This window comes from Schistocerca gregaria, chromosome X (assembly GCF_023897955.1).
Source record: "Schistocerca gregaria isolate iqSchGreg1 chromosome X, iqSchGreg1.2, whole genome shotgun sequence".
Lineage (NCBI taxonomy): Eukaryota > Metazoa > Arthropoda > Insecta > Orthoptera > Acrididae > Schistocerca > Schistocerca gregaria.
Window position 1 is genome coordinate 503,810,536 of NC_064931.1, and position 17,463 is coordinate 503,827,998.

The window sequence follows — 17,463 nt, forward strand, 5'->3', positions numbered from 1 at the left end:
GCTATTATCTTCTGTCATACAGACACAAATGCCAAGCTAGATCTTCACAGTGTAGCTAGTGGTTATAGGAAAGGTGCAGCTCTAATGTAAATCATCACATAAACTAAAAACATTATTTGTAACTTTTATGAAACATTCTGCCAGTATTTGGAGGAATATAGATATATTATAAACTTAAATACACAATATTGATGTGTGGAACATCAACACTGTGTGTTTAAGTATTTAAGATTATTTATGTTTTCCTCCAAAGTGCTTTCCCTAGTTGAGAAGAATTACTATGCAACAGAAAAGGTGGCCTTGAAATTGGCTGAAGGGTTCGTATGTTTCAGTCTTAGCAATTCAGTATAACATTCACTAAGGTAAAAGAAAGAGTTGTGTGGGATTGTTGGCTATGAGGCCCTCAGGGTTAGGTTCAGCTGCCAATCAGAAATGATTTCCTCCTTCATGTTCAATGCCTTATTTCTTTTCAGTGTGTAAAACTGTGCCTTATGTGTGTCTGTTGAGTGTTAATGACTGAAATGGATGTGTATATAGTGGGTGTCATGTTAATGCTGAGGGAAAAGAGACAAGGAAATCTGGTGCCACAACATTTCCTGGTCATCTCAAACAGCACCAAGAAGATAGCAGAACTTTATGTCCCATCTGACCAATAGCTCACCATCTACAGTGACATGCCCTGTCTCCATGAGATGCTGCAGAGTGGTGTTGAGTTTACCACAGAACATTTATGCCAAGTCTGGTGGTTAGGTACTGTACTCCACCACATCTTCTCCCCTTGTAGATGAATACTGGTGGAGAAAATTTCTTCCACTATGAGAATTTGAGGCTGTGAGTGCAGATATTCACTATGGTAATTGATTATGGTTTCTTATTTGCTCAACAACCCCTAAGGATCAGTTAGGTTAACAGGCAAGATGGACACTAAGGGTTCAGTGAATACACAGAAACTGTCTTTTGAGAAATTATCTAGCCTTGGATAATATCCCATCAGTGAAGCTGAGGACCATGAATGAGTTACAGTGAGAAGAAGCTCTCAAAGGAGAATACCAGTTAAGGGACTGAGCATTTTGCACACGGAATTACAGTGTAGTAGGCTAGAAATGAATTCTTTATTTATAACAGCTGAAGTATTTTCATGATGCACAAATGTTTGGTCATTTGGAATTTCTGAAGAAGAGTGACAGAGTTGGACACAGCTATGATTTATCACAGTTGTAATGATCCATCAACCACTGTATTGAATAACAGAAACAGAAATATAAATTTTAACTAAACTACTACAATGATATCTGCACTATTCTGCTTGTAGATGCCTAGTTTGACTATATTGCAGTTGACTTGTTAAGGGGGTTTCCAAAGTCAACAAATGGGAATAAAAGGTTAATAGTGTCCACTGTCTACCTCACCTAGTACTCTGTTAGCCACGTTGCATCAGCTGCTGATATGCCATAAACTGCACATTTCCATGTGAATGATGTAGTTATGAATCAATTAGCACTTTGTTCTATATTCTTTGATTATTAGCAAGTTTTTTTACAGTCTACCCTAGCATTAGAGACAATGTTGTGCTGCAACATTTTCCACAGGATTATAGGTGTCTACCAGCTACAAATTAATCCCCTTGTGGAACATTTAATTGCATTTTTATGATACACTTTCCATCTACATTGATATCAATGTTAATGTACATGGGAGTCATATTTGTCAAAAGAACTTCCCAGGAAGAATGGGCTATGATACTCCTTGTCATGACATATCTCTACAATACAGTAAAGTAAATTGCTTCATGGTCCATGCCGTGGCTGCAAGTACAAACTTACAAGGCCAAAATAGCAATGGCTGTTTTCTACCCATTTAAATCTATTTTATCACAGACTAACAAGTTCACCTCGCGGTGTGTTACAGTAGGTTTAATGCCTATTCAAGAAAGTCCATTGTAAGAAAAATTACTGATAACCTATTTTGCACCATATAAAGTACTGTACTTCTTACTGGATGTTATGTACACAATTGGAATTATGATTATACTAAAAAGACAGAAGCATAGAGACACTGCCCATGTTCTCTAAAAGATGCCATGTGGCAATCCTCAAGCAGAGACCGGTAACAGCAACATCAAATGTAGATAACGTAAAGATACAAGTGAGCATATTGACACATCAATGAGAAGGGCTAAGAGTGAACATTAGAATGATGAGGAGAATGTGACTACATGACAAAGGCATATGGGTGCTCATGTGCTACCACACAAGCAGATTTGAAAAGATCCAGAGCCAGGATACTGGAGGAAGGTTTGAAATCATCTCTAAAATCGGAAATAGCTGCTTTCCCAAGACACAGAGCAGTGTTGTAAAGTTGCATTATCCACCACAGTGCAGCAGTTATAGTAAATAGGTGGCAACTTGCAGCTTCCAGGATAGATACCAGCCACCTACCAGGAGTACTATTTAAACTGTTCTGAAGTATACAAGAATCATCTTGTTGTCATATGTTTGAACGATCCAGGACAAACTAGAGCACTTCGTATTCAAGATAGGCTTGATCTTGAGAAACTTCAGGCAATACCTTTTAAATATGGGATGTGTCTCATTATTTCTTTATTTATACTTGCTGTATAAAGTTTGGTGAAAATAAAATATTATGGAACATAAAAGTATAGTTGCTTCTGCTGCACTTCACATTGAAGCTAAATCATGTAGAAACCTAAGTTTTGAGGATAGACTGCTGGAACTAGAAGTTGAATCAGTTAATACCAAATGAGACATCAGCAGGCTTTAAGAAGTCTTTAACCATATAAAACTGCAACAGAGACAAATGTTTTACATCAGAATCACAAGAAAACAATTTTTTCTGGAGTGGATATTGCTATTTGTTATTAATAAGACAATGAAATACCAAATTATTAACAAAAATATATCCTATAATATAAGTAAGGTGGTAAAATATTTTTGAAAATAAATGTAATATACTCCTTGGAAATAATACAAAACAATGTCTGCAAACCATTAAAAAACTCAATCATATATAATAACCATTGATTTTAGGACAGAGGTAAGGACAAAGTTAAAAATAGCTTTTTGAAGGTAATTTTAAATTAAATAGCACAAGATATAAGGGAGGCTCATTACTGTAAATCTCCATCAAGAAGAAAATGTCCATGTGAAAAATTTCAATAAATATCTTATAAGAGACTGAATATCAAAAGCAACATATAGAATTAAAATGAGATTGACTTTATTCTGCCAAACAGTAAGGAAGGTGTACATGGTGTATGAGTCACAAAACAATACAGTACAATTAGTATCCTCTGATTAATTCGATATAGAATATATTACAAATGGAGTTACAAAGAGCTGAACCCATGAAAACAAATTCATAGTCAAACAATGGAAAATCCCAGATGAAATAATCGCAATATTACCAAAAGGATATATTGCAACTCATCGTATGGAAGAGATGCTGAGTCATGGACAGGCACACAAAAAGACTGATATACATGTGAGCTTTTGACCAAAAGACCTTCTTCTAACATAGAAAACACACACACACACACACATTCACACAAGCACAACTCACACACACATGACCACTGACTCGTGCCACTGATGCCTAATAAGCAACTCAAAGAATTGAAGTGAAAATGAAGAAGACTTTGAAATAAAACTGGCAATCAAGTTTAGGTCTACTATCCTCTCCCAGAAATCATTGACTTGCCACTGGGTGGTGGGTTACATGCCTCAAAGATACAGGTGGGAACCATGTCGGAGGGATAACTGTGGAGCGATAAGATTAATTTATAGTTAATAAAGAAAGGCAGTGGTTTTTCTGTAGTTGCAAGGGCACAGTTTGGAACTCTCAGAGGTGGCTCTTATGATGTATTATTTACTCATCTTGACATGTGTTAGGATATGCTTTTATTTTGACCAGGTTTGAATATCCAATTCTTTTGCTTCAGCCACAAAAATCATAGTGTTTCTCCACCTCACTCTGATGCGCATTATTTACTGACTAATCTTGCACATAGTTTTATAGGAGTTGCATTGTGATTTGTCAATATCATAACATAGATTTAAGAGCCTGGCAAAGTTGTCATGATTTAATGTTCACTCATCATTTAATGACATAATTTGTTACATTTGTGTCACAATGCTAGAAAAAAAAAATGTTATCATGCTGAACTAGATTTCATAACCTGTCTTACTACGCTGGTTTTTCCGTTCAGAAATTGCCTGGAGTCATATTTTAACTAATTAATGGAAAATCTCATATAAAGGTGTGAAACAATTACTAACAAAGAGATAGAGGGGCTGGCCAGTACTTACCTCAGCTCAGTACAACCGATAGAAACACAAAAAACAACCGAAAATTTAAGTTCCTAGCTTTCGGAATAAATGTTCCTTCATCGGGGAGGAGAGAGGGGAAAGAAAGGGAAGAAGGGAAAGTGGATTTAGTTACTCACAACCCAGGTTATGAAGCAACAGGGAAAGGAAAACAGGGAAGGTACCAAGGATGGAGGCATGGTTGTCAGAGGGAAGCCGATTGAGAGGTGGAGGACTTTGAAGAGAGATAGGAGCTGTTGGGAGTGGTGGTTACATGAAGTAGTGTAGAGATTCAGGACAAGTTCGGTAAGGGCTAAGGATTGAAGGTTCTGGAAGTCCAGGAGAGGTTGGTGGAAGGAGGAACTGCACCCAGAGATGGGAACTTTTAAGGTAAGTCCTTTAGGGGTAATTCCAAAGGTTAAGCAGGAACGGAGGAAAAGTATGCGGGATTGCAGTTTGGCTACGGTAAATGCATGTTTCCGGAATGAATGTAAATAATGTGGTATAGGATTAGGGTACATAGTGGGTAACTGGTGGGTAGGGAAATTAAATAACTAAAGTTAAAATAGTAATCATAAGAAGGAATAAAACACGGAAGGAACGGCGAGAAAGAAAGAAATTGTGTTGGCAACGTTAAATACCAAAGAAAGACCACCAAATAAGAAAAACACGGAACAAGTTGACCAGACCAAGCAAGTATGTCCAGATCAGGGGAAAAAGAACACACGCTGCTCAAAAACAGAGATAGCGAGTAGCGAAAAAAAGATCGCGCGTGACGCAAAAATGATCGTGCGTGCGCAAAAAAGATCGCGCGTGCCGCAAAAAAGTTCGCGCGTGCCGCAAAAAAGTTCGCGAGTGGTGCAGAAATGTTCCAAAAAATGTTTCCTGTGGCAGAGAAAGATAGGCAATGGCACAAAAATATCACCAGCAACACGAAATCGACGGAATTGGATGATACTGATAGGTGTGGAAGAGATTTTTGGCAGTGATTGTTGGCTGGAAAACAGCGAAGCTTCCCTCTGACAACCATGCCTCCATCCTTGCTACCTTCCCTGTTTTCCTTTCCCTGTTGCTTCATAACCTGGGTTGTGAGTAACTAAATCCACTTTCCCTTCTTCCCTTTCTTTCCCCTCTCTCCTCCCCGATGAAGGAACATTTATTCCGAAAGCTAGGAACTTAAATTTTTGGTTGTTTTTTGTGTTTCTATCGGCTGTACTGAGCTGAGGTAAGTACTGGCCAGCCCCTCTATCTCTTTGTTAGTAATGGAGTCATATTTTCTGATACATGAATGACAGGATAGTGAAATGTTTGGTAAACAGTCAAGAAATCCCAATTTAGATGGTGAAAATTGCATGCAGAAAACATCAATAGTCACAGACATTAATTAACTAACTTTTATAATTGCTTTTGTTCACATTATCAATTTATCTCTGTGGGATATTGGCTGGTTTTATGTGAGTTAGGCAATTTGGTCTCAAGATGCCCTTAAAATATGTTTATTTTTATGTCTAAATATAATACTTGTCAATTATCACAACACTATCACATTTATACCCCACCAACAAAGAGTTACTGTTAACACATGTTTTGGGGCTTTACCATTTCATCATTTTGCAGAATACCAGTGCTATTATCATAAACCTCCTCTTCACATTTTGCTTACTCATTACAGAAATTTATAAATTAGGATAGCAGAGAAATATATACTCATTTGTAACAGTTAACATGGTTTCCAATGCTCTCCTGGTGAACATGTTAACAAGATTATTAATTTTTTTTCATCTAGCAAGTGGAATTGTACACTCCCTGTGTCACTGCTATATCCAATACGCTGTACTCATTTGCAGTCTCCTCAAGCGCTTGCAAGTTTCTCAGCCATTACTGCTAAAGCATCTTCTCTACTATGAATCACATCATTAAATCAAAATTTTTTGCGCCATCGCTCAGTAATTATAGCTTCAAATGTTCTTTTTATGTTACTTATGGGCTGGGTCACAGTTTGACCTAGATTGTATTTTAGTACAGTATCGATCCAGGGTGATGCACCCTACTGTTGCTATGATATTAACACAGATCAGGGTATTTGTATGTGAATACCAGCACCATTTGCCCCAGCATGGTTTTGGTAATAATCAAGCTGTGAGAGGCATAGATAGCATGAATATAATTGTTTAAATAGGTGCCAGCATAATCTCACAACATGAAAAGCTGAGCTTGCAACAAAGAGTTATGCAGTAGAATTCCAAGCGTATGATCAAACTGTGATTACTATAAATACTGTATTTAATTTACAATGAAAGGTTGCTTTTGCTGAACTTACAGAATTGGTAAAATTTAATCATAGTGTATGGTACTACTAATGTCTCTTTCATTGAATAGTATTCCTAGTAACTGTCTCTCGCTAGATTTATGAGAAATGTCAGCCAATGCATAATGACTTGTTTAAAACGTAACCCAAAAAACATATAGTGGTTTAGAACCTGATATTGAAAGGATACTTATTTATTGGCATTTCTATAAGGTGCCAGACTTACATGAAATGAAACAAACACAAGAGATTGAAAACAGAGTTGCTCTGAGTGAAGTTAAACGTTAACAAGCCAACATTGTTATGAATATGTTGATCACTCTCACTTTAAATCACAGAAATTTTACTCTGATAACCTATCAGGAAATATTCTATAAGTAAGCCCCTAAGGTATGAAATACAATCTGAAAGTTCTTATGTGTTTTGTATTGATTTACACTTTATTTTTTCCCATCAATCATGGTGCACCATTTGACTCATTATTATATTTGGAAATATGTAGAACTTTGGTTTGACTACAGGTGGCATGCTAATCACTAGATATGTAATCCCTGAACAGTACAGCCCATTTTACTAACTTCTTTCATTACGTGAACAGACAACATGTACTGTGATCACCAAGCGCAGTGCAGGAAACATGGTTTCTGTGCAAGAAGGGTGTAAACACTGCAGATATTCACAGTCTGTTGGTGGCAGTGTGTGTAGAGTGTGCATGGTTATAAAAAGTCCTCTTTGAAAATGATAATGCTTGTGTTCACACAAGTTGAAAAACCATGGCTGCCCTTGCTGAAATAGCATTCAAGGTACTGCCAGACCCACTGTGTTCACCTGACATGGTCCCTTCTCATTATCATCTGTTCAGGGCTATGAAGGAACCTCAGAGCAGACTTCTCTTTGCAGACTTCAAGGAAATGCAAGCAGCTGTTTTGCTGTGGTTATGACAGACTCTACAAAATTGGTTCAAGGAGGGCCTATATAACTTACAGGGGCCAAGTCAGGAGAATACGCCAGTTGTGGGACTGCCTGTAATGCTATTTCAATGATGGCAGCCTGGTGTTTCTGATTCATATAAATATGCACACTGACATGTTGCAAGAGCACTTTTCATGATGGTGCACACTCTCATCACACTCCCTTCAACCATCTGTGAATACATGCAGTATTTACACCTGCCTTCCACAGAAACCATGTTGTCAGTGTTGTCCTTGATGATCACACACCTTGTTGTCCATTATGTAATTAAGTACAGTGATTGATTGTCTTGTCACCTATGATTAGATGAAAGTAGTACATACTTGCAACTGTAATGATGAATCAAATGGCACACCATGAATGTTACGAAAGAACAAAGTGTAAATCAATACTGAATGGCCCTTGTATACACCAGGCAACCTTTTTATTGTTTATTTATATGATTGAACCAGTATGAGGCTACACAACCATCTCCAGCTTTTGTGCCATCATAGAATTTCTGTAAATTGTTTGGAAGCTTTGCTTTAACTTGATATGTAGTACTAAAAGCTACAACCTGTGAGGGGGCAAAAGTAAATTATACCACTGCTGAAGATGAAAATGTAGCCTGATACCAGTCCAGTTTATATAAATAAATTATGAAATAAGCAGCCATATACATTTCATCACCTACTTATGTGCTTAGTGAGAAGACAGTCACATCTTCATAATTAGCCAATAGTCAAGAGATGGCAAACTCATATGAAAATTCATTTTTACTATAGAAGAAAACACTCTTTATGCCTATGCCTCACTACTATTTATTTTACATGTTCTAAGTTTCATGTTACAACTTCATTTTCTAATGTTACTGTATCAGACATGTTATAAATGTCTTCTGGCATGCTATGAAACAGAAAATTTTCAACCACCAAAGAAATTAAATGGCAATACAAAATATATCAGTATCTTATAACACACAACAAAGAAATTAAATGATATGGGGCACTGATTGTGTAACCTGTGATTATATGTTACTATCTATGAAACAATAACTCTAAAATTGGCATTTCAACATGAAACATAGATCATGTAAAATAAAAAGTTATGAAGCATAGACAAATTCTCTGTTTTCTTATGAATCATTATTATATTTTCCCAAGAACACACAGTGACTATATTAAGATAAAAACTCTTCATGTACACACATAAATGAACGTTTTGCATAACCCCTCTCTTTTGAAATTCATAGCATGGAAACCAAAAATTGGCTCTGAGGCATGCATATACAATGAAGAGGCAAAGAAACTAGTACACCCACCTAATATCATGTAGGCTTCCCACGAGCATGCAGGAGTGCAGCAATACAATGTGGCATGGACTCGACCAATGTCTGAAGTAGTGCTGGAGGGAACTGACCCCAAGAATGCTGCAGTGCTGTCCATAAATCTGTAAGAGTATGAGGGGGTGGAGATGTGTTTTGAACTGCACATTGCAAGGCATCGCAGATATGCTCAATAATGTTCATTCGTGGGGATTCTGGTGGCCAGTGGAAGTGTTTAAGTTTGGAAGAGTGTTCCTGGAGCAATTCTGGATGTGTGGGTCCTCACATTGTCTTTCTGGAATTGCCCAAGTCTGTTGGAACACACAATTGTCATGAATGGATGCTGATGATTGGACAGGATGCTTAAGTATGTGTCACCTGTCAGAATCATATTTAGACATATCAGGGATCTCATATCACTCCAACTGCACATGCCCCACACCACTACAGTGCCTCCACCAACTTCAACCGTCCCGTGCTGACATGCAGGGTCCATGGATTCGTGAGGTTGCTTCTATACTCATACATGTCCACCCGCTTGATACAATTTGGAATGAGACTTGTCCAACCAGACAACATGTTTCCAGTCATCAATAGTTCAATGTTGGTGTTGATGGACAGGCATCAAGAAGCTTTGTATCACACAGTCATCAAGTGTACACGAGAGGGTCTTTGGCTCCAAAAGCCCATATCAATGATGTTTCATTGAATAATTGATATGCTGACACTTTTTGATGGCCCAGAATTGAAATATGCAGCAATTTGCAGAAGGGTTGCACTTCTGTCATGCTGAACAATTCTCTTCAGTCATCGTTGGTATTGATCTTGCAAGATCTTTTTCCAGTTGCAGCGATGTCAGAGATTTGATGTTTTACCAGATTACTGATATTCATGGTACACTTGTGAAATGGTCATATGGGAAAATCCCCACTTCATCCCTACCTGAGAGATGCTGTGTCCCATTGCTCATTTGTTGACTATAACACCACATTCAAACTCACTTAAATCTTGATAACCTGCCATTGTAGCAGCAGTAATCAGTCTAACAACTGTGCGAGACACTTGTTGTCATATATAGGTGTTGCTGACGGCAGTGCCATGTTCTGCCTGTTTACGTATCTCTGTATTTGAATATGCATGCCTATACCATTTTCTTTGGTGCTTCAGTAGATATTCATTTGCAATGTCTCCAGATCATCAAATCAAATAACAAACTTTTGTGTAACAAAAAAATTCTTTCTTTTGCAATGGGGTTTTTTCATAACCCTCCTGAGCAATGTCAATACATGGTAAAAAATCACCTTGCTCAGATGCAGGCCTGATCCATAATAGTATACCATCAATGAGATTATCAAGCCAGTCAAGGTCCAAACTGTCCCACTCTCCAATAGTGATTTTGTGTGAGTCACACAGAGTATGTGGTCATTGTTCATCTCCAAAAACAGCTTGTTTCAATCAGTCTCATAAGTTTGACTTGATTCATTTCCAGGGAACGGCCAGGGCACTCCATTCAGGTGATCCTAGTATGATGGAGGAATGTGTTCCTGAGACCAGAATGATGAGCAGTCCAGTCATCATCAATAAACATCATCACCAAGATGTTGGCAATGTGGTCCCACTATTGGCTACAGAATCTCGACCCTGTATTATACAGCCATGAAATTGGCCTCAGCAACCTCAATCAGTATCTGCTGGCTTCATGTAATTGCACCCCAAAACATCACTCCATCATCTTGTTGCAAGCATGGTATACAGTGTTTGTGCAATATTGTGTTCAACATTGTCATTGGGACTGGAATTTCCCATCATGCACTCATCTCCTAACAGTTTGAAGTGATGTATTCAGTCAGTGGTTCCGTTGATTCAAAAATTTAGTGTACCCATTGAACACAGATAGCCCATGTGCAGTAAGTTCTCAGTACTGACTGTCAGTCAGAACAGATTACATGTCCACACCATACCACTTTGACCCCAATGCAAGTGTCAGGCAACTTTCCTGTTAGACTAGCCCTCTGTGCATAACATGTTGGTGTGAACCTGATCATTAGTTGCTTGACATATGTTCAGTCTACTGTTCCGCAGATGTTTCTAACGTATACATAATGGTGCTTTACTTTCAACTGAAGCACTGCTATCCATTTGAGTGTGGCATTCTACTCACAGGTAGTGCTCATGGTAACTGTGTGTAGGTTTACAAATAACATTAGGGGTGACGTTCTGATTGGCACAGGTGTAGTCTGCATGACATACTGGAGTGATAAAATGCTTTTGCTAATATATTTGATAAAAATTGATAAAGTCCTTTGATTTGTATTTACATTTATTATGTTAACAGAAAGTATTTGTATTCATTTGGCTTTAAGTCATAACTGTATATGCTTTAACAGAAAACAAAATATCAATAAAAATGGGCACAGACTGTCTAGAGTAGCTCGAAAAATGAAATAAATTACTTCTGAGGGTTGCAACAGTCAGTGAAGGATCAACTTGTAACAACATTTTTAAATTATTATATTCATAACTGTCTGAGAGAAGCACAGAAATAAAACGTCACTACAACAACTTTCATATATGCCATTATCACATCTAAACTCACAGAACAAATCATTATTCACTTCTTTTGTTTCATTGCCAGTTATAAATTGTGGAATACACAAAAACTGAGAGGGTAATGTTGGTTCCTACGATCTTTATTACAGTTTCCTATTGACGAGCAGAATGAAGACTCAAATCAACAACGCAAGAGTCCCCCAGAATTAGAGAAAAAGGCAGAGCCAAAGCCTGATGTTGTAATCAATATGCCTATTCCTGACATTCCAAGTGTAGGTGGTGTCCTGGTTCATATGCCACATGTAAGTCAGAAGTTTGCTTTATAGTAATCATTCCAAATATTACTTTAACTTTATGTAACTTTAATCTGGAAGATGTAAAATATTTCTCTGACTTTATCGTATTTTCATATGCACAGTTTAAGTAATTTTTCTAAGTATTAGTTGTGTTAAACAAATTAGTTCTGTGTGATTACATCAGCTTCCTTTCTAGTAGAGCAGTAGAGTATTTTATTTTCTAATTTGAATTTTAATTGTTTTAGGTATACTCTCTATTACATATATGACTCACCATTATAAATATTGGTACAAAATGGTTCTATAAATTTCTACACAATTGCATTTTACTTTATTTTATTTATTTATTTTGTAACTTAACTTATGTTAGACATAGCTTTCCCTACAATGTAACTGACTTTTATGATTTGTAATAAATATAAGACTTTCTTTTTACATTTGACCAAGTCTCCCTTATTGTTTGTCTGCAATCAGGAGTATGAAGAGTTTGAGTTACCACAGGAAAATTTGTTCTAGGGTGCTGTGCAGCTATTGTGATATACTGTTTATTTAGGAGATTATAGAAGTACAAAAACTAGTGAACTGATTAAGATTATTATTTAGTATAACAGAACTTTTGCACAGTGAAATTGCTGAAAGAGGGGTATGATTAGGGGCCTGAAGCCTGAACTGTATAGAGCTATGGGCAAAATGGAAACAAGCATGGATTAATAAAGAGCAATTTTGGAAGTAGAATCAGGAAATAGTGGCTACTGAAAGAAAACTATTTTTTGCATTGGGCACAAAAAATAGGTGTGTTCCACTGCTTCTGATAGTTTAGGAAATGCCACAGGTAGATGTATCTGTAGCTAATGTTTAGCAGACTGCCATAAGGAAACTAATTATGCCAGAGAAACTAGACAAGAGAAAAAATGATCTGCTGTTAGATAGCATCTAGAAAAGTGCTTTGTACTAGCTGTTGAATGAGGTGTTAGGTAAAAAGTACTAGGCTTTTTCTGGCCAAATGCATACCTTAGCCATGGAACAGAGGATGCAGGATGCTTGAAGAATGTTTTTCAAAGGAGGATCATCTTGTAGTAGAGAAGAGGGCGGGGGATTGTATTGGCCAAGTCCAAGGCTACAGAAATGAGGGTGATCTGATAAAATTAGCTTCAGAAATAAACTACACAAACATGAAATTAAATCTCTTTGTGAGGCGGTATGATTAGAAGTATTTCAACAGTTCTCTGAGAAATGTCTGCTACTGGATCAAATAATGATTTGGGTTCTATCAATACCAAGAGCAGGTGGGGCTCTACATGCTCTGGCCTTTATCTCAGTGGGAAAGTGTAGGGGAAATTATCTGGACTGATAGGTGAATATGTAAAGGTACTGGTGTTCATGGCACTATCCATACAGTTGTTCCTTTGAGGTAAGCACCATTTTGGAATAACCTCAGAACTACTCAGACCAGCAGTATTAAAATAATTTAGAGCTTTTGATGTGACTAAAATTAACAAGAAAATGAATTTTTTACACCAATATAATAGAGGGTAAAAATAAGGTCACAAACATATGATTTGCCTGGGGAAAGTATAACCTAAAATATTTATCTTTCTGAATACCATTGAACAACTGAAGCAGAAATTTGGAATCTTCTTGTTTTTTGGCCTTTACCCTGTATGTTCAGGCAGCTGGCATGCACATTTTTAGGATTTGTCATTGTTAGTAGCAGAGAGTGGCTCGATGCTCTTCCTGTTGCCAATGTCTGCCCCTCCCCATCGGAATATGTGTACCCCACCTACCTGCATCTAGCATTGTCCTACATGAAAGGGTGTGAATATTTTCTAAATGTTTTCGTATCATGTAACTGAAGTGGAACGTGGGTACCTGCGTTGTATTCAAATAGTCAGTTGTAGGAAACTGCCTAGAAACCATATCCAGTCAGGCTGCCACAATGGTTCTCATCATTTATCTAGTGGGCAGATTCTATCTGGGGCCAGTGTGCCTCTCCGAATTACAGAAGTTGTGCACTAATGTGTGGGGCACCCTATGGGGGCCAAAAAGGAATGCTGAATATGAATAAATATTTTTGCTAAAATGTGTTAAAATATAAATAAAAATACTTGTTAAAATACAGTTACTTTATATCAAATATTCAGAAAGTAGGAGTTATTACTTAAACAAATATATGAAAACATCGATATTTTTAGACACAGAACATCTGGTTGGATACAACAGTACAGGAAATTTATACATCAAGTGAGAGCTCCTGCTAAAATTAGAAGAGAAGCTAGAATGACTGCCATTCCAGAGTGTACGATACATTTTAAAGATCTTCTTACAGAGGATAGTGAAGAGTTCTGAGAAAAGTGAAATGGAGATTTATCCTGTGGAAGAGGTGGCTGTCAATGACAGGTCCTTACTAGTAATTATTTTAATAAAGTGGTTTAAGAAGATGAAGTACTCAAAGAATGTTAAAATCCAGTTACTGTATATCAGATATGCAGAAAGTAGGAGTTATTACTTGAACAACTATAGAAAACATGGCTATTTTTAGACACAGAACATCTGGTTGGATGCAACAGGACATCAGGAGCTAGACAATTTATACATCATGTGAGAGCTCCTGTATCACCATGATATATAAGAAAGGGAGAAGGAGAGATCCAACTTATCACAGGGGAATGAATATAACGGCTTCATTGAGTAGGTTTTTCAGTAGTATAGTAAAGAACAGATTGAGAAATGTTGCACATGTTGTGTCACAGGAACAGTTGACTTTCACTGCTGGGGAAAACTGTGTTGATAACATCTTTTGTACATGCCAGATGTGTCAGAAAATGATCACAAAAATCAAGATCTTCATTTGGTTTTGTTGATTCAGATAAAGCCTATGATTCTGTGCCAAGGAAGTTACTATGGACAACACTGGAAAGGTTGGCGTGTATGGTGCATTAATAGAGTTGGTGAAAAGGATGTAGGCCTACCATTAATGCAAGACCAGTGTGAAGATAGGTTGTAAGATATTGGAAAGTTTTAAAATAAGCAAAGGATTAAGACAAGGATGTTCCATGTCACAAACTGTATTTAACTTGTATTTAGAAGTTTTTCTTGGTGACTGGAATAGACAGTGCAGAAGTTCATATGTGACAATACAGCATCAAAGTTTACATTAATAACTATTTGCTGATGATTAAGTGCTTATGGCTCTGGATAACGATGATACCATGTATCAAATGAGAAAGTTACAATGAGGATTAACAGTCAATATGGATAAAACAGAATATGTCGTTGTACAATGTGGGGCAGGTGCGGATTTGGATTTTGAGTTTGGCTGGGTAAGAAATTTGGAAGTGTTCAAAGGATTCTGACATATGGCTCAGAGTGTTAGACAATGAAAGAGAGACAAAGGGGGAAAATTCAGGCTGTTAAAATGAGCAGATTATGGTGGAGCATGAGAGCAAGCTGCTTGGGTTGACTGAGGAATGAATGTGTAAGAATGGAGATGGTTACAGTAGAAGCAGACACAGATAGGACTGATGCTCGAGCACTGACGTGGTATGGACATGTCAGACAGATGAAGATGAACCTACACATGAGCACACTAAATACAAACTTATGCAAAGAGGAATGTATCATACTGGAAGTATGTTAGATAACCATTTGCCTTCTTACCTAAAATGCATACCAACATTAAATGCATTTAAAATAAAGTTAGAACAGTTCTTGCCTGATCACTGCTTCTATTCTTTGTCTTAATTTATGGAACATCATAATAAGTAAACCTCATCTCCCAAATTTCACTACTTGTCAATTCATAATACAGTTGTGCTTATCATGTCATTTCACATAATAATTGCTATTATCACATGTATAAGCAATGTAGTACACCAACCTACATTATTTTGCATTTTGATTATGTCAACAATGTAGTCAAAAAGTCTACTGTATTGTAAATTAACTAGGTTTACCACTGTCCTATAGCATATGTACAAACAATGTAGGGATAAGTCGGTAAAAACAGGGTACTTAATAAACAAAGTGGCATATGTAATGAACTATGGGTACCAATCCATTGAGTTTTTAATGACTAATTGTCCAATCTCTCTACTTACAATTGGGCATGAAAAAAATGCCTCATCACAGAAAGAATTTTTACTCTTGTATCAACTACCCAATTTTATCAGACTAGTTGGATAAAACAGGGTACTACATTATAATGAAAGAAAACCTCCATTTACAAACTGTGACAGTCACTTCATGTACAAAAATCACATTTATATGGTTCATCTTCATCATCATTAATGCCAGCACACTGTTCATGAACCCATTCACTACACTTATAACATTTTACCGGGCCTTCTTCAGACTTAGAATTGGAGAAAAATTCACTACAATAAATGCAAGCTGTATTATTATCTTCTCCGTCTTCTTCTGACAATGTGCTGTACTTCCGTACTTTTCCAACTTACTTTGCTTTCTTCTGTCCAACATTTCTGACTTCAGTAGGCCTAGAACTGTTAGAATGTGGCCCCATTTGAAATTTCCTTTTGAAAGTCTTCCCCTTTTTCACATAAGAGTTTAATTCTTCCTTATAAGGTGAACTTGTAAGAGCAGGTATCTTTCCTCTTATTCTGTCAGATTTTTGTTCCTTTCTTTCAGCTATCGGCACTGCTTTTAAGTCTCACGGAGAGACATGGAAAGCTGAAGTTGAGGGCTTAGCCCTATCCGACTGTGGAGACCCTGGTGTGGTTGGAAAAGATGTTTCTCTGTTTAATGACTCTAAAGTAGGTTCTGAAGATGGGACATCACCTTCCTCCAATGATGGGTCAGTGCCTGTTGTTTCAGCAGGCTGATACATCCAATCAGGGAAAATATCTGCATCCAGTAGGAAGATTCCAGTTTTATGGAATGCATTTACAGCAGTCTCAATAGAAACAGCTTTCATGAATGCTGTCCCATACAGCTCTGCAACTTGACTGATGGTTATCACTCGTCCAGGTTGACACTGATGCCACTTTCAAAACTCTTGAAAGTAAATAATTACTCAGTGGGGCCATGAATGCAACATCCATGGGCTGCATTCAGTGGGTGCAGTGTGGGGTAAGCATACGATATGAACATGGTTTTCTTTAGTCATATCAATAAGTCAAAGAGTCTCTGTGTGTGTTGAGTGACCATCCAAGAGCAGAAGAATGGGTTACTCTGCGGTTGGTTTAGAAAATTCAACAAATCATTGAAACCACTTCTGCATCCATCCACTAGGGCAATACTTCATAGTAGATCATGGCAGAGCAGCTCAGACTTGGCTCTTTGTGTAGGGTACGCAAACATTGTAGGCATATAAATTCCAGAAGTGCTCATACAGGCTACAGCAGTCACTAAGATGCCTCTCTCCACAGAAACCAAACTGCCAACTTGACATTTTCGCCTCAAGACAAGCACCTTTGGTTGCTTATTAGGGACTGTTGTTATTCCTGTCTCATCTCTTGGCTGTTAACTTGTACCTATTATAATGTTCTAACAGCAAACCAAAGAACTGCATCACCTCTGCACAGTTAAAGTCCACTGCTCTGGCAAGAGATGTTGGTTTGGCAGAACACAGGCGAATTTCCAGATTCCTCTTAAAAAAACAAATAGAACCAGCATTTCCTTGCCATCTTCTTAGTCTGGCTGAAGTTATGCTGCAAGTTATTTTTCTCTACCAGTTCGAAAGCAACTCTCTGCACA

The 17,463-nt window shown here is 37.4% G+C and overlaps 1 protein-coding gene across 4 annotated transcripts in view; it reads left to right on the plus strand.

The window, feature by feature from the left end:
- LOC126297705 (protein unc-79 homolog) overlaps positions 1 to 17,463 on the plus strand; it is an 810,295-nt gene that overhangs the window by 236,216 nt on the left and 556,616 nt on the right. For all 4 annotated transcript variants that reach the window (XM_049988834.1, XM_049988837.1, XM_049988836.1 and 1 more), the window contains exon 16: positions 11,605 to 11,757. In XM_049988834.1, coding sequence (XP_049844791.1) covers positions 11,605 to 11,757 — 153 coding nt within the window. The remainder of the gene's footprint in view (positions 1 to 11,604; positions 11,758 to 17,463) is intronic.